Source organism: Sturnira hondurensis, unplaced genomic scaffold, assembly GCF_014824575.4.
Source record: "Sturnira hondurensis isolate 20B ecotype Veracruz unplaced genomic scaffold, ASM1482457v3 Scaffold0000780, whole genome shotgun sequence".
In the NCBI taxonomy this organism is placed as follows: domain Eukaryota; kingdom Metazoa; phylum Chordata; class Mammalia; order Chiroptera; family Phyllostomidae; genus Sturnira; species Sturnira hondurensis.
Window position 1 is genome coordinate 7016617 of NW_028073411.1, and position 23429 is coordinate 7040045.

Genomic DNA, 23429 nt, shown 5'->3' on the forward strand with positions numbered 1-23429 from the left:
CTTTGCCCCGAAGACCCTAGGGAGTCCTTAAAGGACTTTCAAAGAGAATAAGTAACATGACAACTCAGAAGTAAGGAGAAACAATTGAGAGTGGAAAAATTTAAGCTGCCTCATTTAATGTACCAAAATAGATCGTTATTTCTTCTTGAGATGTGATCTGAACTATAAACTCGTCATCTTCCCTAATTCTAAGTTTGGCCTCCTGCTGTTCCTTGGGAGTGTGTATCCACATGTTCATTTGCACTGGTTCAATACTTCTGCTCCCTGTTTATCCACCCTCCTTGGAGAAAGCCTCTTCCTGAGGTGGCTGACGCAAGGCAATGACGCTTTGATTCTCACTCTAATTCCCTCCTTTGATGATCGGTTGTACTTGAAATGGAAGCTTCAGGCCAATCTGCCCACGGCAGAAAGCCGAACTGATCCAGGCAAATTAACTAACAGGCTGACTGCATCCTTGGTTGTATTTTCATTGAAGGGAGATAACTATTCATTGTGATATAAAAGAAAGAGTGACCCCTGAAACAAAATACTCATTCATCCTTTTATGCAACCGATTTTAATTGATTAGCTATTTTGTGCTAGGCACCGAGCATGGCACTGGAGAGCAAATGGTAAAAAAAACAAAACAAACAAACAAAAAAAACCAGCAGAAAAACAGAAACAAGTGTGACTCTAGTCTTCCAAGAGATTACAGGTGTGTGTATATGTGTATGTGTTGGGAGATGGATATTAAGCAAGTACATTCAAACAGAGGTATATATTTACAATTTGTGGGAAGCTTTGGGAAAGAAAGGAACAAGGTACTTTGAGAGACAGAGAAATGGAGATGGAGACTGAGAGGTGAGGAGGTTTCTGAGAAAGCGATATTTGCAGCATAGCCTGAGGAATAGGAAGCATAGCGTTGATGGCAGAGGGAATAATGTGTGGAAGGTCCTGAGGTTGGAAATGCCAGTGGGCTGGAATAAATCAGGCGCTAGGGCTCAGTCCTCGAAGAGGCAATGAGGGTCAAGTTCCCACAGGCTATCATTGGAAATAACTGGGCAATTGTAGTCAAGTTGCTCAAAACGTCTGGATTTTTTGATACTTTATAAAAAGAAGTTATTGAACTTGATGGTCCCTACTACCCTGCAAAAGAGTAAGACATCAGTTCCATTGTCCCATGAAGAGTAAAGTGATGAAGGGAAAGCTTTTTAGATTATTGGAAAAGCCTTGGATTTTAGCAAATATTTATTGAAGACTTAATTTACGCAGCGTGCGGGGCAGCGGCGGGTTAGTGGGAAGAGTGAAATGCATCCGCATCGCTTTCTGGGTGAGGCTGTTCTTCTGCTCTTTCTCTCTTCTCTGTAGGCTGGTCGGTAGGGAGCATCCCCAAATACCACCACCCACAGACAACTTTTGAAGCATTACTGAGAAGCTCCCTGCAGCTTCCGAATAACTCAAAACTACCCCGAGACTTCAAGAGGCTGCTTTTGACTCCTTAACCTTCCTACCCACAGGCTGTCAGACTTGAGGGAGAGTGGAGCTGGCTCTTCTGCACATCCTTGGCCACTGCGTTGCTCAGCATCCCTTCCCAAATCACATCTATAGGGTGGGAAACGCGAGGAGCTGGAGGAAGCGGTCAGTGCAGACTGAACACACTCTGCCTGCTTCCTGCAGTGTCTGCTGTTGGTAAACGATTTAAAACAAGATTTGGCTGAGGATGATTTCTGGAGGGAGCCGTGTGATCCTTTCCAACCCCTAAGCATCTGTCAGAGAAAGAGACTTTGGGTGGTGGGTGGACAGACTGCTACCCGAAATGCCTAGAGAGTGTGTCCCTTGACATGAAGCGGGTGTGTTAAGCTCAGATCACTCAGATGGAACTGTCAGGGTGCAGAGTTAATCTTTGATACCGTGATTTCTGTTGCACCATTTTCATTCCAGCCATCGTGTGGAAGGAGGGGGGCACTTTTGTCTTCCTCTGTTGGCTGACTCTTCCTTGAAGGAATGATTTAAAGGGAAACTGTTCATGCTATTCATTGTTCAGTGATCACTACATAGGGGTAGCAATTAAGAATGTTATTTCTGTAGCAGTCTGTGTTATTACCAAAACAAAGTGCACTCCTGTGAAATGGATAGCGGGTGGCACAAGGTGAGACCCTTCAGGGCTCATGTCTAAATGCTTAGGCCCTACTTGCTTTTTTGTGCCCTTTTACTTTTGTTTGGTGAACTGTAAAATGTCTTCTTATTATAACTTCTTAACTATAAATGCTTCCAAGGTGGAAAAAAATATATATGTTAGCTTTATCAAAGCAAATGAATGTTTATATATATATATAATATATATATATATATATATATATATTCATTATGGATGCATAAAATACTGAGATTGCTTTGTTGGAATAAGAGCCAGGGCTACAAAATTTCAAAGGCTTCACGTTGCTCTATTTGAGTCCCTACCGGATTTTGACCTTTCAAAAATTTATCACCCAGATTGATAACTCTGTTAATCCTGTTTGGTTTTTGATGATATTTTCCTGGGCTGTAAACGTAGCTGTCACAGATTGTCTGAACTTTCCCACAACAAGTGCAGAACTGGTGAAGAAGGAAGGGAAGCTAGGATGTGGCGTGTCTGTGCCTCAGAAAACAGAGCTTCAGTTCTGATCCCTACAGAAGGAGTTAGAACATCCTCATGACTATTTCTAATGGGGCACTGGGAGCTGGGCCTTGAGTTAGTGCTTGGCACAACAATAAGACTCTTTAGAATGAACTGATACACAATGCCAGAAACATAGTGACATTTGGTAAGTTACAGCTTGGGTGTTAATTGTTCACCCTTTCTCTTTCCCGAGTACACCTGAAATAAGCCATCCTACCCACCCCCTCAAGAAACATAGAGTTGCATTTAGCTCTGAGGATAATCTGATCTTTTTATATGTTTTGGTGATAGTTCTAGTGATGATCCCCCAGTTTGAGAGGTAAAGGAAATAGGAGAAGCATGAGAGAATCTGCAGCCAGCTTGTTCTTCGGAGCCCTGTAGTCATTTAGCCTGCTGGGATGAAGATGGGGCACAACCTTCCTCAGCAAATCCTGCAAATATTTTCATCATTATCCAATTTCAGAGAATGCTAAAAATATACAAGTTTTTCAGAAGACAAAAACACCTTTTCTTTTCTTGAGGAAAAGGGATTAATTTTCCTGCTGCTGATAATCTGGGCCAGGTATGATCAGGATTTTCCTGACCGTCCATCCAGTTTCATTGTTAGAGGTGAGAAGACAATAAGGGCGGTGATAGGAGGTGTATCCTGGGTCAGAAGCTGGACGAACATGTATAGAGGGGGCACTGGACTTTGTAGGGTCCTGAAGACACGGTCTGAAGGTAGCTCTGCAGAGCAGCATGTATCAGGTGAAGGAAGAGGACAGGTGTTGGGGGAATTGCTTACAAGTTCAGGGCCAGGTTCAACTTCTGAACTTCACCCAGTATCTTGCCCTTCATCCATCTGGCTTGTGAATGGGAACTTTTACTGTCTGTCTATAAAGCAACTAGGCAGCCACCTCAGGAGAGACAGGCCATCAGTGGCTGTTCAGAGAGGACACTGCACTGCCCACTAGACAGCGGTAAGACCAAAAGGAGACCTGACACTTTCCGGGATGCTGGGGAGAGTTACCTGCACTTAGAGGTTGAACTGCGCATGCTTCAGCTGGGGCACTGGTGTCTGGACACCTCTTTTAATGCTTCTTTCTCTCTCCCAAATAGCTCTGGGAGGTCAGCCCTGAAGAATCCCCCAGCACCCACCTTGAGTTAGTAGGCAGACTCGCCTCTACACACATGGGTAGCATGCACATCAGCCTCAACAGTCCTCCAGGTAAAACTTACACAGTGTGGTTTGTTCAGTGTGTGAAAATAGAGAGGTTCTTGCCTGTGCATTGTGCCTTGCTGTGTAGCAGAAGGATGATCCAGAAAGGACAAAGGATCATTCATCCTTTTATTCAATGAATTTTTTTTATGGAGTGCCCGTATTTCCTCATTTGTCCAAAATGCAATGTGATTCCAGTCTTCAGGGAAACAGGTGTGTGTGTGTGGGGGGAGGGGTGTTGGGAGATGGTCATTAAACAACTAAGTACAGAATAAATATTTATTTACAATTTGTAATAAGTCCTGGGTGGGAAAGGAGCAAAGTGCTTTGAGGGAGAGAAAGAGGGACCCCGAAGGACCGGGGCACTCTCTGCAGCTACACCAGGCAACCAGCGACCGTGCACTCACAGAGCTCCACTCGCTGTCGGGGTCCTCACGTCAGGATTTTTGGCTCTGCGATAAGTTTGCACTGCAGTTCATTATCAGAAAATGACCTTTAATCCCTAGCATGGTTTGCATTCATTCATTGTGGCCATTTTTATTTTATTAATTATGCTATCATAGTTGTCACATTTCCCTCCCCTTTATTCCTCTCTGCCCTTTACACCCCATCCCATCAGCATCCCCCACCTTAGTTCATGTCCATGGGTCATACATATAAGTTCATTTCTAGCGATGTGAAATGACTGAATTTGGGTTGGTTACCAAAAACAATGATTATGTTTTACTTTCCCCATCTGCTTAGTTATTGATCCATGATGATATGCCATTAACTAGATTTCTATTAATTAAAAAAATGATGTCCTCATGCTTACCTAGCATCACAAATTGATTCATCAACAGTATTCTTTTGATGATCTTACCATAAGGCCTCCTGGGCCTTTAATTCAATAGACGGATCATTCCACATTGTTCTAAGATGTAACATGTAAAAATGTGCAAATTACAAAGGTCATTTTCACACACGATCACATTTAAACCTCACTTTCCTGCAGAGAAGACTTGCTACTCCCATCTTACAGATAACAGGACTAAAGGGAAAGAAGTTAAATGGCGAGTTATACAAACACAACTGGCCAGTGCAAACACTCAGCCCCTGTAACTCAGTGTGGGTTTTCCCGTTGCCCCAGATGGTCTCTGCAGCCTGTGCAGGTGTGCGGTGGAACCTAGGGGCCTTCTCTTTGCACACCTCAGTTATTCTTCCCTTGGCTCTTTGTTAGCAACGTTTAGTTTTCATAGCTTTTCTTACTGGATTCATTCTTAGTTACCCTCTCAGCTAGTAGTTCCAGATTGTCATCTGCCCAAAGGAGCTAGTTGCATTGGTAAGATATGTCATCTCTCTTTACCTCTGTCTTTTCTTCTGTGAAGTGGCCATTTGATAGCATCTTTTCATACAACTATTTCATAGTACATGTACTATATATAAGATGTTTTTAAAGGAACATGTCTCATGCTAAGTGTTTAGCAAAGTCTAGTTTTTAATCTTTCTCTTTCAATATAAAAAATCATTTTTCTAAATATGGCTTTGCAATGTCTAAATAGTGTGTGTGTCACTATTAATATATGCTATTGAAGAGGGAATACTCCATGTTGTGGGGGTTATTGCTCGAACACTACAGGCCCCTTGCCCTTTAAATGCTGTCAGAAGACCTAAGCCCACAGGCACAGGAAATGGATAGAAAGGAGATGAGTCACGGGAACCTAAGGTCTGACAAGGCTCTAGATTCCAACTGTCAAAGCCTGCTTCCAAACTCCTCTTAGGAGAGTTTTCTCACTCACTGACTTAACTGTGTTTCCCCAGCTGAGCAGTTTTAGGTGGAAACTGGGTCTGGCCTGTTGAACTGGCCCCATCATCGAGTGCTGGTTTCAGTAACCACCCTGGCTCAGAACCTGCAAGCCGAAGGCACTGCCCTCTCCATCCAGCCCTGCCTTCTCCAGAAGGCAGAATCTTTCCTTCTTCTCCAGGATGAAAGATTAGATGTTAGTACCCTGTCCTTCTCCTCATCCTGTTTTCAGCTTCTAACCCTTTTATTAGTTATTAAAATATCTCCAGAAGTGAAGCCAGAGGGGTCTTGAATTGCTATGGTTTAGAAATGCCCGTCAAAATTGTGAAGGCAGATAAAATTGGAATAATTGATTAAAAGGAGACCCTTCAATCAGCGGATATAATTTGCAGTCCTCTTACTTCCCTTTGTCATGGGAATGCAACAGGAACCGTGCAGTATATAGAAAGGAAGAAAGAACGAAGGAAGGAAGGAAGGAAGGAAGGAGAGAAAGAAAGAAAGAAAGAAAGAAAGAAAGAAAGAAAGAAAGAAAGAAAGAAAGAAAGACAAAGTCTGTGACCTTGATAGGTTCTGACTCTTTACGTTGGTTTTGCTTATAGTCAGAATTGTGATCCCAGCTCACAGCCTTGAAGCTGGGTGTCCTCATTTGTCAAATGGAAAAAAAAGTCACTACCTTGTAGGCAGTAAAAAGTGCCAATTACCGAACTTGGCATATATTAGGTGCTCAAAAATTGTAACTTTTATTAGTGAGAAATACCAATCATGTATAACTTTAGCCTGCAGAATTAAATGGTGTTAATTTTCAAAGAGCAATCTCAAATCTATGAACAAGGAGTTGCTTGTTAATCAGTAGAAGGTCACTAATGGTCTCCCTGCTCCGAAATCCAGTGGATGTTATTTTAGGCCTCTGTGCACTTGACATCTTATTACTGTGGCCACTGCCTTCTTGGAAAACTCTCTTTTCGTGGTTTCAATGGCACAGGGCTATCCAGAATTTGGATAAAATACATTTGAAAATTGGTTCCAATCCTGTGCCAAGTCCCAGATGTTCAATGGGGCAGACTAACGTGCTGATGTCTTCAACCGGGGGAATGGTGGGGTGGGATGAGATGGAATTAGAAAATTCTCCCTTCCCTACCCCACACCTTATGACTTGGAGGGAGAATTTTTTCATTTTGTTTTTCAATCGATATAATTTCCACAACTTTCATAAAGTGCTTGGCGGTTGAGATTTTGCATAATGACTGAGACATATGTTTTTTTCCTCATCTACCTCCCAACGACAAAAACCCACACTTATTGCACACCTACAGTTTTCAAGATTGAATTTTCACACCTCATTCATCGTGTGAAGCCAGGATTAATAGTGCTTGCATTGTGCAGGGAGAGGCACTAGAATTTTTCCTCATTCTACATGAAGGAGCACTGTAACTTCACCATCAGCAGCATAAGCTCTGGAGCCGGGTTGCTCAGGTTTGAGCTCTAAGCCACTTGTGACTGGGTACCTTGATTTTCTCATCTGTAAAATGGGTATACCAGCAGTATTAGCTCATAGGCTTATTGTGAGACTTAGACTCGTGAAGTAATTTTTATTCTACTAAAGTTTATCTACTAAGAATTTCTGGGTCGATGCTATCAAAGATAACCTACTGCGAACACTGTCCCAATATAATCGTACCGCTGCTGTGCAGTCATGCTGTTTTGCTTGCCCAAATATTCCTTTAGCTAAGAGCGATAGCAGTGGTCTTTCAGGTAATTTATGAATTAAGTTTTACGGAACTTTGGAAGCATGAGAATCAGTGGCAAAGAGTATTGTGATAGTTGTTCTGATCACGGTGGGTAAAATGTAGGTACATGCCCCAAAGCAGTAAAGCAAATAAAATACAAATGGCCATTCATTACCATCACCCATCCAAATTTTATGGACTTTGAAACACCTAATAGCATTGGAACTTTGAAGGTCTCAGTCGTCTTTTCCCCTCTCTTTTCCGTTTCCTGGCAGGTTGTTAACTAACACACCTGAACTCTGTCTAAGATACTTCATCAGTTTTGACAAGAGTGACTGTGGCAGTTTCACTCCTCGATTCTGACAGATTGTCAAACCTGGTTGGGAATTATCCAGGCTCAGAACTGTGGTGATTACTTTTAACCTTAACTAAAAATATAGAGTCTTGTCTTCTTTACAACTTTTCTCATTAATATAAAGAACTTTAATTTTACTAGTACAGTAAAAAGCAAATTGAACGTGCCCCCCCCAAATGTTAGTTTATTGGTAAATCTTAAATATAGCAAGTCACTTTCTTATCAGCAACATACTACAGTGCTTTGAACCACACATGCACACAAACAAAGCAATGCATATATCAAGCAATGCTTGATCTGTTGGAATCAGTTATTTCAAGAAAACAAGTGATTTAGAATGAAATTCAGTTCTCAGCTATGTCCAACTTTTGATTATGAAGTATACTCTAGGAACAGGTTCATTTAGTTACATTGAGACCGTTTTTGGATGGTTTCATTCAAAGTGATAACAGGTAAACTAAAAGATTCTTACTCCCCAAGGACCTATTTTTAGTCTAAATGCAGTACAATGAGCAATTAAAGAAAACTCAAGGATAAAAGGTATCAAGTGGTTTGGAATTTAATGAGCCTATCCCCCAATTAGAACCTGTAGTTCAGATACAGAACCTGGAAACTCGGACTTTCCGTAAGACCCTTTCAGCCTTAACTTCATGAGGGATTTCAGCTTTACGTAGTTGCAGAGCTCTCAGGTTTCACCAAATCTCCATTCCAGTGCAAGTCCCCTAATCGCTTCTCCTGCCCCATGGAAAATGTAGCCAGCAGATTTCCTGAAATTCCGAAGCTGAGAAATGTAGCTCAGCGATATAACAAGTTTACATTTATAATATCGACTCATCCTGCAAGACAAAGCTGCGAAGAAAATCTGAATGCTGGTGCCCGGGGAACTGCAGTTCAGTTGGCAGTTTGTGTGAACTGGGCAAGGCTTAAAACACCAAGTGCCCAAGGATGTCAGATGATGAAGGTTTGGGTGCTGGCTGCGTCCTGTGCTGCTTGAGAACATTCCAGTAAGTCGCTTCCTGTCCACAGGCTTTAGTTGCTTCATCTGCAAAGTGGAGGTAATAAAATTTGACCTGTCTGCCTCTCAGAGTTGTAAAGACCAAATCAGCTACAAACTCAGAAATTCTATGGGATATCAGAAGTAACATTTCTGCTTTAAAATGGTTACTACATTTTTTTTTGGTCTCATCATGGCATATGAAGATACCTTTAAGGTCAAGATCTCCAGATAGATTATTTCCTCTGTTTATTATAATAATCACAAGAGATCAAATATCACAAAACTGTTTCCAGCTGGAGTCAGATGATCCAGTTTCTGGATATTGGCTGCTTGTAATCTAATGAGGCAATCAGCAATTTCAGCCATTTGGGTAGGGAACCGGTGCAAAAGGTAGAGCAGTTCATCTCACTGGGGGGATTTCATCTCCACGCAGTGAATTGGTTGTGATTACAACACCGAACTCCTCCAGTGCTCAGTGGGCTTTGGGGGCCTCCATGCCCTGATGAGCTGCACTTCTCACATTTTAATACCTGAAACCATCTGAGGAAGTTGTTGAAATGAGGCTACTGATTCGGGAGGTCCGGAGCAAGCCTCCAGATTCTGAATTTCTGATTTTCTCAGATGACGCAGGTGCTGCTGGGTTGCACACCGCACTTGGTTTACCTGTCCTGTAGAGAGAGCAGTGGTTTCTCAAAGGATGGTCTCCAGTGTGTAGTAGTCTGCTTGGGCTGCTGCAACAAAGGAATACAGATTGTGTGGCTTAAACGAGCGAAATGTATGTTCTCACAGTTCTGGGGACTGCAACGTCTCAGATCAAGTTTGTTAATGATAGGAAAAAGTGGCAGGGGAGAGGGAATGTGAAGAGGGTGTATATGGGGATTCTGTGCTTTCTGATCAAAGTTTCTGTACTGCTCTAAAACTGCTCTAAAATATAGAGCTTATTAATTAAGCAAAAATTAGATTCTAACACCTAGATCCCACATCTGGTGAGTCCATCACAGAGGCTGGAGCCCGGGCTCTTTCAAACCAACCCTTTATGGGATTCTTATATACATACCGAAGTTTGAGAGCCGTGAGGCAGAAATTGAGAGCTTCAGCTGTGTAACTGAATGAATGCGTGTCCGAAACTCGGCTGTACCTCTTCACAGCTGGCTGATCTTAGACTACTTACCCTTTCTTTCCATCTCCGAGTTTCAGTCTTATTTTAAAAATCAGGGGGAACTAGCCCTATAAAGTGATAGGATGATGTAGAATTTTAAACACAGAACATGCATAGTAAGCACTCAATAAATATTAAACCTTAAAGTTGTACTGTATCGTTATTGCTTAAGTCCTGGGGAGCAAGGCAGAATCATGCTGAAATGTGAAGGGCTTTCAGAAAAGAACAGGCGATAAAAGTACTGGGCCATAAAAGATGAGGACAATCATAAAAGTAACCCTAGATGCTGCTACAACAGTCCAAAGGTTATATACAGCTCTCACTTCCATTCCCTGGCTTGATCCTCAAAACGACCTTGTGAGGCAGAAATTCTCCTGTTAACAGATGAAGAGCAGAAGCTTAGCAATGATCAGTGACTTGCTGAAGGACACAGAGCTGGGAACTGTCAGCCTCCAGACTGTCCAAATGCTGGCCCAGGGTGGCAGTGCAGTGTGGTAATTAAGCACTCTTGGGTCAGACTGGAGGGTTCAAATCCCAGAGGTATTGATTATGACTGGAATGAAATTAGCAAACCAGTTCACCTCTCTTAAATCTTCATTGTCTCCATCATTCAATAGGGATGTAATAATAGTGATTACTTGGTAGTGTCTTGTAAAGACTAAACAAAAGAATGTTCATAAAATCTGACATGAATAGCTGGCACCTGGTGAGTTCGCTTAGCCTGCACCCATTTTCAAAGATGGTTCCTCGAGGGAACACCATGTACCCATGTTAAACAAAGAGGAACACTATGCATCTATGTTATGCAAAGAGTAACCTAGGGTTAATGGTAGAATACGTAGAAATCTGTGTGCATACATTTTGGGGGGGTGTTGGTTTGGGAAGGAATAGAGGGGCCAGGGCTGCTACAGCTCCTGAGGAGGAGTGGCAGGCTGGCAAAACATGCTGTGACACGTGGGTCCCTTCCCTATACCTGTTTGAGTTATCCAAAGCTCCAGCAAGGAGATGGTGCCAACAAGACAGAGAGGCCGTCACCCTTCAGCCCCAAATCTCTGCACCAACAATGAAACTGGCGACAAAGAGAGAACCCTCCCTGTGATATTGGGCAATGACTAAGGACTTGAATCAAGAGGTTTTGGGGATGAATGCATGGAAAGATCCCACGCAAATATTTTGGAAATATTATACAATATCATCAGCTTCCTGAGTACAGTATCCACTTTCCTTGATTGTTGCCTTCTTTACAAGTAGTCCAAGGATAGACACCTAGTAGCATCAAAATAGACAGATACTCATTGGATAAATTTAAGAAGTCGGTTGGCCCCACAGGATGTGCTGGGTATTTTGTAGATGGAAGTGGGGTTGTAAGTTTCTTCCCAAAGTGTGAAGGAAAGTTGGGGAGATCTGTCCTAGACGCAGAGATGCCTTTTCCTGTCAGTCATCACCATAAAGTGCAAGGATGCTAATGACGGTAGCTCTTATGCGCCAACAACCACTGCAAGCAACTGACACATGGTGCTTCATTTAATCTTTTCCAGCAGTTAATTGAAGTAGACATTATTCTTTTCTACATTTTAGAGATGGGAAAGGTAGGTTAAATGACCACTACTTGGATACACAGCTAGTAACAGTTGGAACTGGGATTCTGACTCAGGCTGCTGGGCACAAATCAGCACAGGGAGGTGGCTCTGGAAGTGATGCCCCTGGACAGGTATCGGTGATCGTCTATGGACTCAAAGTCGTGAGAGTGGTTTCTGGAAAGAGCTGCTACAGAATTAGAGATTCCTGTGTGTCTCGCACAGCCCTAAGCCCTTTACATCTAACAATTTCCTAAAACCCTCACAACAAACCAATGAAGTAGATACCATTCTTACTTCACTGTTACAGCTGACATAAATAATTGACACCAGGTCACAAGATTAGTAACTAGTGGAACTAGGATTTGAACCCAGGCCAAGGTGGTGTCACCGTCAGTCACCTTAACCACCGAACCAAGAGGCAGGTCAGAGGCCTCTGGAAACCAAGTGAATCACTGGTGGAATTGGGCAGGGAGGAAGGGCAACAAAGTGTCAGGTGAGACCTCCTGGGAGTGAGGGGCAAGGTTTCAGATGCTGATGAAAGTGTATGGGGCTGGGGAAGGGTGTCTGCACAGGGAGAGTGGGTGGTTTTGCAAGCACTTAGAACGGCTTCAGACCAAGTAATGGCCAATGGACCAAACAATTGCAAGTGGGAAGGAATTCTATTTTGGTTTCCCGGAGAACTGGTCAACCTGACCTTTTTTTTTTCTCTATAGAGACTCCATGCAGTTAACTCTTGGGAATACAGAAGTTGGCAATTTAATTGTGGGTTTCTCATGTAGTAACCATGGCCACAAGTGGTTTACGGCTTTGCCCTTATCTCAAATGGTCCTGGCCTTGGTTTCCTTAAAAGAGAAAAGGACACCGAGTGATGAAAGCCCATGGAAGCTGCTGGAGAGACCTTTCTAAGGAAACCTTCCCGGTGCATGCTTGTCCTAAACATCTCCCCATCTCCTGCACCCCCTCTCTCCAAGGTGGCATTCACTGGAGCCCAAACCTTGTCCTGTGCACCCTGGTGTGAACAGCCAGCATTTCCTGACACCTAGCCAAATCTCATGACTGGTTCTAGCTTCAGTTTGGAAAGTTCCCTGTCTAGGAGTTCCTGGCGCTCTGCCCGGTTCTAGAAAAGGGCATCTCCTTGCTCTTCCCTTCTGGCGTCCTCCGAACTCAGCCTAACTTTGTTCAGCAACAGCTCAGACTCGTCGGAATTTAAATCCCCAGGGAACAGTGTGTTCTTCGCCGAGGCTCTAGACCACGCACCTGCCCCCACCAAACCCAAACTCCGGCCAGAGCCAGGCTCTGTGCTCAGCAAGTAGGGGTCCAAGGGTCGCAGCTCGTAACCCGCTGTCAACTCTTCGAGGGGACCCTGCGCATCCCTAAGTCTCCTCCAGTCTCTTTAGGGTCTGGCTGCTCCTTCGCCAAAGCCACCGAGGCAGCCCCTATTCAGCGACACGGCAGCAGGTGGCAGGGGCGGCGCCGGAGAGGGCGAGAGGAGGGGGCTCCTTGCTCTCTGGTTCTTGGCGCCCTGCATCCGTTTCCAGCGCTCTCGCGCCTCGGCTACCCAAAGCGGTTCACGCGCCCCCGCACCACGGCAGCCTAGCACCGCGCGGCCTCCGCGGCGCCCCCCGCCGGCCTCTGCCCGCACCTGCAGCCCGCTCCGCGCGCTCTGCCCGCTGCCGCCGCTGCCGCTGCCGCCTCTCGCTCGCTGTGCAACGGACGCCCCTGGGCCGCACAGCGAGTGCGCTCCGGTGCCAGACCCTTCCACAGACACCCCGGAGCCGGTTGACCCTTGAGTCCCGCTCCTGCACCCTACATCCCCAAAGATGACTGTGAGGAGGGTGGAAAGCATCTCGGCTCAGCTGGAGGAGGCGTGCTCCACAGGCGGTAGGACGCAATAAGCTTGCGAGCGGGCTCCGCTTCCACCCTCCTTCCCTTGCGAGCTGAGACCCCGACCCCTTCCCAGGCTGGGGAGCTTGCTGCTTTTGCTGCATGAGACAGTCACCTAGGCGGGACTGGGAAGGGGAGGTGGGGGCGGAGGGAATAGGGGTGTGAAGGAGAGGGGGTGCACGCAATGCCCAGGTCGGGGAGGCAGAGATGTTTGAAGTGTGTGTGAAACTCGCCGGTGGCAGGGTCCCCTGCAATCCTGTGCCTACTTTTGCCTTCTCTGAAAATCTCCAATGTTGTCTCTGCATCTGCCAGGTGACTTCAGACCATACAGTTCTGTCCCCTAACATTCCAGGGTGAATGAGCTGAAATAGTATTGATCCTCTTCGTCCACCTTTCCTTTATGCTCCCAAACGTCTCATTAAAACTATGTTCTCCCCTAGTGATAGACAGGCGAATGCTTCCCAGGGCACGTTCTTCAGAGGGAGCGTATGTCTTGTTGTATCAGAGTATTAGGAGAAAATGGTTCTCAGTGACACCTGGGAATAATTTACACACAGTTCAGCCTTGGAAAAGGTACTGGGCACTGCCTTGCAAGGGGCTGGGCCTTCAGAGAGTCCTCCATCCTGTGAAAGTAGGGACAGGACTTGTTAAGATGAGTTTGATGGGATCCACAGTAAAACAGGGGATGAGACCCCTAATCTTCCGACAAAGTGTCTGGTTGAATCGATTTGTTGTTAGGTGGCTTGGTTGTGCGCAGGTCTTTAGAAGAGACATCACCAGACTGAAGGCTGTTGCAGGGAACAGGAGAGTAACTAAGGGCTGGATGTTTCCCGGATTATGTAAAATGAGGGTCACACATGTGACTACCACATAGTTTGGATTTACAGATGTAAAACTTGGATGAGAGGGATATAAAAGTTGCAAGGAAGGAGGTATTCCACATTCTGCCTGTTCATATTCGGAGAAGTGAGTCACTTCAACAATCTGAGCCTATCCCTCTAATTTAGACGTTGAGAGATGGACACTTGGCTTTTGTCCCCTTCCACCGACGGGCAGGTTGCTGTCATGGGGAGGACACAGTTCTTATACGAGTGCAAGATTTTAAAGAGAAAAATTGTACAACCATCTCCTAAAGCCCCAAATTTGGCTTGCACCGATGTTTCGTTCTGGTAGAATTTATGGAAATAGCTCCCACTCGTTGCAAACCAAGTATCTTAGGAGGAATACTCATAATCTTTAAGAGACTGAATTTTTCCAGAATGGCCTAAGTGCAGAGGGCTGACTAGTTGTTCGGTTCATAGGGTCTCTGTCTTTGCATTTCCTTTGACTAAGAATAGAGCAAAGAACCTGTTCTTTTAGGCACTTCACTCATGCACAAGGCAGACTGGAAACTCAAAAGACAGATGAAGTTGTAGCAACACATGTCAGGGGTACTGCGTGGCTTGCAAATTCAGCATCTTGGTGGCAACAGCTTTTTGGAAGGACCCAATCCTCAACTGGCCAAATGAATATGGAATCAGCATGTCCAGTCTATTCACAGGGTCACAGGTGGCCATAATCTCTATTTGTTATATAAAATGAGAAAAAATGAAATCACATCTGGGGAGTATGACACATAAAAAGAAATGCTTTAGTACCATCTCTAAGTCAGTATGTGTTCTTTGATTGCTCAGAGAATGGAAAAATGCTGATTTATATCTTGGCCAAGGCTAGACCCAAAGTGGAGAGTTTTCTGACTTTAAATGATTTGACACCTGTTTCTTTAATTGTATTCACATGTGTTTAGAATTCATTGTCATGTTAGAAGAATGAAGATGAATAGCTCAAAGCATATTTTTTCCTCTTATTTTTACTGTTTCAAGGTAAAGAGTGGAGAGTGGTCCCCCCATGTATAGCCTATATTATTTTCACCAAACATGCACTTCAGTACTATGGTTATTTGTGCTCAGAGTTGCAGGGGGCTTTACTAATTGGTTGATAAGAAAAGGTGGCCATTTTTAGGGGTTTGTACTCTATTTTCAGTTTTTGTTTTAAAACAATAGTTCTTGATCTTTTGTTTCCTTTCAAGTAAGTGAGACCTTTGCAAAACTTCCAGAATGACCATAATGGTTTTTTCCCTTGTACATGTACATCTTTGATGGAGTTTTAGAAAGTGACTTAATTGGAACTTAAACAAACTTAACTGGAGGGTCCTATCAAGAAGAATGTATGAAGAGGAGATAGCAATCAGGAATTGGAGGTGTGTGCACACGTGTGTGCGCACATGTGCACTTGCACACCTGCGTTCTTTATGACTTCACTCTAGAGCCAGAATGCTGTGAAAAATGACGTGCTGACAGGCCGAGGAGAAAGCCCTAAGGAAGGGAAAGTTAAGGGGCACATGTAGGAGTGATAGGAGCAGGTTTGAGTTGCTAAACTTTATAACAATATAGCAAAAAGCGTGCTTTCTTTTCAACAGGTCATATGTTTAACATGCTAACTTAATAATGCCATGTCTAAATCAGTGTAGTTGGAACACTGCACATGCTGCGGCGTGCAGAAGACGGACCATTGTGACTAAGTACATACAAGCAGAGGAGGTTTCTTATCAATTGCGGTGCTCAGTTTTACCTGGCCTCTCATCAGCTTCCACATTACACCAAAAGCCTGCCCTGGATGTATTTTTCATGTCACTGTCTATTCCCATTAGTTTGCTCCCCTGCTATAGAATCAAACATAATCCTGCTACCAGTGGAGAAACAGAGGGAGACAATAACTCAACAGTATGTTTGAAAAAAGAAGCAGAAATAAGGTCAGAGGGAAAAACCTACCAAATCAGTCACGGGTGTCCATAATTTGTGCCTAACTAAGGCGTGGCAGGTGTGAAGTGATACAATCTGCAAGTAGAAGTGGGGAGGGAAGTGTGCATTGCAACAGTTGATGGAGGAGGTCATCAAGAGGATGTGACTGCCGATTGGTTGACCATCCAGTCAGGCCCCGGCAATGGGATACCCCTCCCCGTTATCACCGGGATGTGTGTTCCACCCAACATCCCCACAGTCAGAATCATTTTTAAGGACACAGCTTTGAAAGAGCCATAGCCATTGAGATCATTTGCATGGTATTCACGACCAAGCCCAGGGAAGGGCTCTGTATAAACTTTTAAGATTCTGGTGGGTAAGGACAGAGATCTACTTGTTTTAGGGCAACCCAAAGCAAGCCTCCTAAGTAAGTCCCACTGCTTTTAAAACTTGCCCGAATCAGGCTGGGTGGTCTGCCTGTTTCTTCAGTCCCTCCTTGCCTCTGCATGTGCGGACGGGTTTCAGATCTCACCTGAGAAGCTCCTGCATGTGGAATCAGCAAGAGAGTGAAAAAGCTCTTCGATTTTGAACTGTTGTGTGGTGGATGTCTCAGGGGTCTGGCTTATGTGTTGTGTTTAGGAAGGATAAGGCAAACAGAAATTAGTAATCCCTCAAGGGTAATAATGAAAAGTGTATGTACTCTGGACCCTCGAAAAGCTTTTTGTCACACAAGGCGTTGTTCTGTTCTCTTTCTGTTGTTAAACGTGAGAAGGTACTAAACAAATAATATGATGAAGCGTTGAAAGGTGCCTTCCTGTACTTTTTTCCCCAGCCAATGCTGATGCACAGTTTCATAAATTAAGGCTATGGATAGTTTTGAAATTAATGAGCCATGCAATATGAAATGTGTGTGTACGATTTCTGCAGAAGTGTGGACCAGAGAGTGGTCGAACCTTTTGAAAATATATTTCTGGGTTTAAAGTATGTGGTCCTTCTTGCTCTTTCTTTTTTGTCCTTTTATTTCCTTTCTTTGTCCCCACTGGCTTCCTGGAACATGTGGATAATATTGCTTTTCAATATTTCATGGCAGAGTGTGCTTGTTTACTTAATAGCTTCCCTTTTTAGGGACTATTTCAAGTAGATTAAAGTGTGTGTGTGTGGTGGTAGGGGATCCTGAAGGAACAGGAATGAGTGTTTAATTTGTTCAATAGGTCTTTACCATCCTTAAAAATGGTTTAAGGTTATATAACTCTGCTTGTTACTACAAGTTCATTCACCCTGGACATTACATTGCCTACTTTAAAAAACATTTTCATTTAGTTGAAGGTCCTAATGGTCTTTCCTCAATTTGCATCATCCCAAACTCAGTGCAAAGCTTCCTGCTGTTCAGCAGCACTCCCCGGAAGGCTGTGAACCCTGAGAGCAGAGCTAGTGGGGTTTGTCTCACAGCTGTTATCCCTGTCTACATGAAGTGCGCCATGTAACATTGGCTCAACAGCAGATATTCGCCGAAGGAGTGAAGTGTCTGCCTTGTATTCTGTGGCACCGAATTATTCTGTTCTCTCCCACTCAACTCAGAGCTCTTTTTCAGACCTTATTTTTTCTTCCTAGGTCCATTTTATGCCACTTTTCACAAACTCTGTCTTATTTTTCTTCTCTCTCTCCTCTCTGCCTGGTCCAGCTGTAGTGTGGATGCATTGTGGCCTTGACGTGGAGGTCTCTTGAGTCTGTCGTTCTGGCCCAGTCCCTTTCCAAAAGACCAGCTGGACATTTCCACGCCCTGTCAGTCAGGCCCATCAGCAATTTTCAGCAGCACCTCAAAGTCAAGATGCCAGAAACATCCACTCTTTTAAGAACAGATTATTTTCCAGAGTGTGCTAATGGTGGCGTAGTATCTTGAGGCACACAGTTAACAAGAGAAAGCAAAATCATTTCCTTCTCTACGGTACTTCCCACCTTGGTCATTTCTGCCCCTTCTGTGTGGAATCAGTCACCACACCTCACAGAGTCCTGTCTAGCTTCCAGGTCTAGCTCCTCCTCCAACTCACGTGGTATTTTCCAAGGTTATGTCCTTATGATCATTTCCCAGGGCATCATGGTTGTCTCCAAGATTTGTACTAAGTGCCACTATTCATTCACAATGAAATACATCTACTAAAACTGGACCTGGGTCAGATCATTCTCCTGTGGAAAAATGTTTAAGGCCTTCCCATTACAGTACTCATAGAACCAAAAATATCATTTTCTTAGCTTGATAGTCAAGGCTTGTACAATATGGCGAAAGTCCTTCATCCCAGCATTAACTTCTGTGACTCTTCTAGGTGTATCCCTAAACCTGCTGACCTGGACTGTTCCCCAGTCTCCACGCTGTACCTACCGCTTAGAATGAACTTCCTGACCCAAAGTTACCCATGGAACATGGTTGAATGTTCAGTAACAAACACATCTTTCAGGATACATTTCAAATGCAACGTCTTTTCTGTGTAGCTTTACTGATTTTTCCCTGCCTCCTCCCCAAAGAGTTATGCTTTGAATTTTAGAAGGTCATTTTCCTTTTGTTTTGACCAATATCTGAATGACAAGGCAGAATAAACTACTTATATTGGTTTCCTTTGCATTTTAAATTGTAACTCCATGATGGTAAATACCATACATAAATTTACTCATTTTTGTACCCCTCCAAATGACTAGCACAGTACTTTCCAAAATAGTCGGTAGGAGTTTAAAACATAGTTTATTGAACTTAAACCACATTGCCCAAGGGTAGACCCATCAAAGACCCAAAATTACAATTCACATTTCATTGCCTGTTAAATCATGCACTGGAAGTGACCTTCTTTTTTGGTTTCTAGTCTTTTCCATTCAGCAGGCCAGGTTCACAAGTAAAGTAATACAACATCAAGACAGCGCTCTGCTGAACTCTGCATGTTCTGGCATCTATAATGCATGGCTATGAGAGCTTACATTGTTTTGAGGTCAAGTTTAATAAGTGCCCAGTGTTTTCTGTGTGGTTAGAGCAGTAGTCAGTTTTCTTTGGACTCTCGCTATGACTCTTCCCCATCCTAAGTACTTTCCAGGCCTATTACCTCCAGGATGAGTAGTCCAAGGGGGCCCCAGTAAATGGTTATCACCTCTCTTGGTTTTCCTCCAAAGGAAAGAGTGGGAAGATCAATTATGTGCTGCCTCCGTATCATGATGGTGATTGTCCACACTGGTCCAAGTTCATGTTACAGAGAGTGGCCTTTCCTGACAGTGTCCAACCCTGAAACTAAATGGCCACATCACAATGTGCCCCATCAGTATTACCATCTTCATCGTTATCCCCGTCTGATGATAGATCCTTTCATTGTAGTAGTGGCTGTGGAGAGGAATGGAAACATTCAAATGCTGGGCCATCCTTTGATGTCCACACATCCATTGCATTGGGTGCATTTTCTTTTTGTAGCAGAGTTCCCAGACAGAATCAGGCTGCTTTGGGAGGGAATGAGGAGGGAAATGGAAGCTGTGACTCGTAGGAGGTGAGATGAGGTTCAGCCCTTTCGCTCTGACCACTGTGGTGCAGTGTTTTCACTACTGGCTGCTGCACATGCATACTAGGCACAGAGCATCAGAAAGTCTGAAAAAGGAGAGACTCTCAGCGTTTAAACATTAAGTTCTCCATACGCTCTGACAGTCTAAGGAACCATGTGAACAGGGATATGAATATAGAATTTGCCATATTGAGCAGTTGGCCTTTATGCCTGTCTTAAGGGCTGAGTTTTCTTCCCACACGAAGAAAAAATCAGCTGGTTCACAGCCAGTGTGGTTGAATGGCTCTCCTTTCAGAAGGAGGCTGTCGACTTAAATACCCTGTGGGTATACCACTGACCTTTCAGGAACTTCTCCGTGCATATTCTACCCCAGTGATTTATTTAGGGAAAAAAGAATAGGCACCCCTTTTCGCAACAACAGTTTACAACTTTCTTGGTTACCTGAAGTTTGAATTGGCTGAGGGCAGCATTCTCCCATGTCTGCAGGCAGCATCTGCTCATGAATAGTAAATAAAAAGTCTTTGGGGAATTAGAACTGGCATTTTTTTATAGGTCATCACTTCAAAAAGGTTTGGGAGGAAAAATAGACTTTCATATCCAGATGTCAACACTTCTTAATACTTGAAGGATCTTTTGAGTGAAGCAGTTTGTTTAAGAGACGGCATTATCTGCAGCCCACATGGGAATCCGAGTCAGTTTTGACTGATGTAGGAACTGCTCGTGTAGTGACCACGTGCTACCTTTCCCTTTCTCTCCCCACCACCCGCCATTATCATCGCGATTTCATCTACGCATCGTGTTCGCAGATGCTAAGGTGTCCCCCAGAATGTCCCCAAATATGTTTTTTTCCCAAGAGAAGACATGACTTCCAAATATCTTCATGAATTTCATAATAAAATTGGATTAAACTAGCATGTGTAACTATTAAAATGATCTGCATCTCAGAACGGATATTCTGCCAGGGGATTTATTTTGGGTTGTAACTTTTTGTACTTTGATGAATTTTCATTAGACTAGCATGGGAAAGTACTTATAAAAATTGGTCTACCCTGTACCTTTTAGCCATATTTTATGTATGATGAGTGCTCCAGAGATGTCTTGGGTGAATTTTTATGTAAAATTTTATATTTTATACTATGATTATATACCCTGAGGGTAAAGATATACTCTTGTGGTCCAGCCCATTCCATCACCACGCAAACTGATTGATCCTCAGGTTGTCCTCTTGTAGGTCTGCAGTGAATATGGAAAAAAAAAAAAAGAAAAACCTAAAATACCACACACAACCAGACAATAATATAGAAATAACAAACAGACATTTCAAAAATAGATCTGTCAAACCCACTTGTGAGAACAAGTTTAATATGGAGAAATTTTATTTAATTTAGGAAGTGGAGCACACAGAAAATAGCCATTGAACATAATGTTGCCGTGTTCCTCTTTCTTCTATAAAACAGTGGTCTTCGTATCCACTTGTGAGTTACAGAGATGGACTCTGTAATGCTGAGATTAATTTAGCAAATGTCCACAGAGAAACTGCTTGGTGCTGGGTGAGTGAAACACGGAGTCTGCCTTCAGAGAGCTTGCTGTTTATTCAATAGGTATTTACTGAGGATGTACCAGGTACAGTAAGTCCTCGCTTAACTCCATAGGTTTGGGGAAACTGCAACTTGGATCAACATGGCGTATACAAGAACCAATTTTACCATAGGCTGATTGATATAAACAAGAGTTGAGTTCCTATGGAATATTTCTGGTCAGAAAAAATCAACACATTTCTAAATAAGGACCTAAAATGGGAATCAACACATTTCTAAATAAGGACCTAAAATGGTTATAATATTAAACATTGAGATAAATGTGAGCTACACGTCTCTTTAAGACAGATTAATAAAAGTGAGTCAGATAAAGATGTTTTCAACCTGTTGATTCCAACTCAAGGTCATGGGTGGCCAGACTCTATCCCAGCAGGTCAGGGCATAAGGTGGGAACCCAGAGTGGACAGGATGTCCTTCTATCACATTGCCAGCCACCCACACTCAGACTGGGCAATTCAGAATAGACATCTCACAGGTACATCTTTATGATGTGGATGGAACCTGGAGAAAGCCCACGCAGACATGGGTAGAATATACACATTTCACAGACAGCGATCCTGATGTGGAATCTTTTATTTGTTTGGTTGATTTATTGTTTTTGTTTTTTCTCATCAATGTTATAAAAAATAGGATTGAATGAAACGAGATTATTTGGGGACTTGCTGTATTTATAGTAAAGTAAGGGAAAAAAAGAAGTAACTTAACATGTATATCTTAAAATATTTACTATCATGAGATGGATATTGAAAGGCAAAATTGCTTCCAGTACCATTCTTTTCTGAGCAGATAAAATTATATTGAACTTGACCTTTCTTTCACTGGGGTTCTACAGAATAAAACTATTGAAAGAATTGGGCTTGAAATTCTGCATTTATTCTGTTGCTCAGTGTCTTCCTACCTTCTCTCAATTTTTCCGTCTGTAACATGGGTTTATCTGTCAGCCACTTGAAGACTGTGATACTATCTAAAGCCATTTTAAAGATTCTTTAAAACCTATGATTCTGACAGTCCATAAAGACATGCACTTTTTTCCGTAAAACAAATATGATTTTCAAGCTTGGAGACTACAAAAAAAGTAATAACTTCTGTTTAAAGATAGTCACAAAGGAATTGAAAATACCCAGTTTCCTTAATGTCAGTTTTTAAATGTTCCAGTGAAGGCCGAGGCATTGCCAATTAGTGTAGGATTTTAAAAATGAAATTGAGTATCACTCTTACTTTTAAATTTAATTTTGTAGAATCAATCATTCATCCTAAGAATATTATTATGCTTGGTCTAATATTATGAGCACTTGGGAAAATTAGGTCATGCCAACCTTCCTCACATCTCTCCCAATCATTCTTAAATTATTTCCGTATCATCTGTTTTCCCAAACTCCTTTCATTTGAGGCTGAATCGCTTCCTACTGGGATGCGCAGTATTCTTGCAATCTGTTCCTCATTCCCCTCCTCTCATGGTCCGGTTTCATTGGTTTCATCAGTTTCCTGCTGAAGTGGTGATTTCCCAGAGAGTTGGCGCAGGCCCTGAAGCACAGCTGCCTTCATTTGAAGGTGGCAGGGAGGGAAATCATGGGCGACAGGGATAAAACGACGGTGGTTTGGAACCAGGCTTTGAGAAACGTGGGAAAAAGGAAGGCAGAAACTGCAAAATACAGCAGTATGCAGGGACATGGACCGAGGGAGCCTTCCTGATGTAAGTTTATAGAATAAACCCAGTTTTCAGTGGAGGCATTGCAAGATAGTTTTTAAAAAGGCAACACATCTAAACTGCAAAGCTGGGAGGAAATAAATACTAGACATTCTGATGTGAGATAAGTTACCAGACTTGCAGCTAAACCCTATAAACCCTCATGGTTAAATTAAATTTGTGGATGGAGATTCCGAATAAAAGTTACTCATTAAAACACTTTCGCATTATTGTTGATCTGTCAGGATAAACACTGACACTGAAAAATGTATAAAAACGACACTGGGGGGATTGAACTGTAGGGATACTTTGTTAGAAACATTGCACTTTGAAACATTTACATTTATCCTTGGATCCCTGAGCAGGAGATTGTATCTTTTCATCAATATCATTAGAATAGAATTTCAAATTGAAAGCAGTGACAGTTGTGAGTTCATTGTTAATGGAACTTGTGTTCTGGTAGTTTTAGGAACAGTTTTGAGGATGTTATTCCACAGTCATCTGTTTAAATCA

The 23429-nt window shown here is 43.1% G+C and overlaps 1 protein-coding gene across 2 annotated transcripts in view; it reads left to right on the forward strand.

The window, feature by feature from the left end:
- Window positions 1-13110: 13110 nt before the first annotated feature.
- Window positions 13111-23429, forward strand: part of KCNIP4 (potassium voltage-gated channel interacting protein 4) — a 926001-nt gene continuing 915682 nt past the window's right edge. For both annotated transcript variants that reach the window (XM_037045012.1, XM_037045024.1), the window contains exon 1: window positions 13111-13318. In XM_037045012.1, coding sequence (XP_036900907.1) covers window positions 13258-13318 — 61 coding nt within the window. In that variant the 5' untranslated portion in view covers window positions 13111-13257. The remainder of the gene's footprint in view (window positions 13319-23429) is intronic.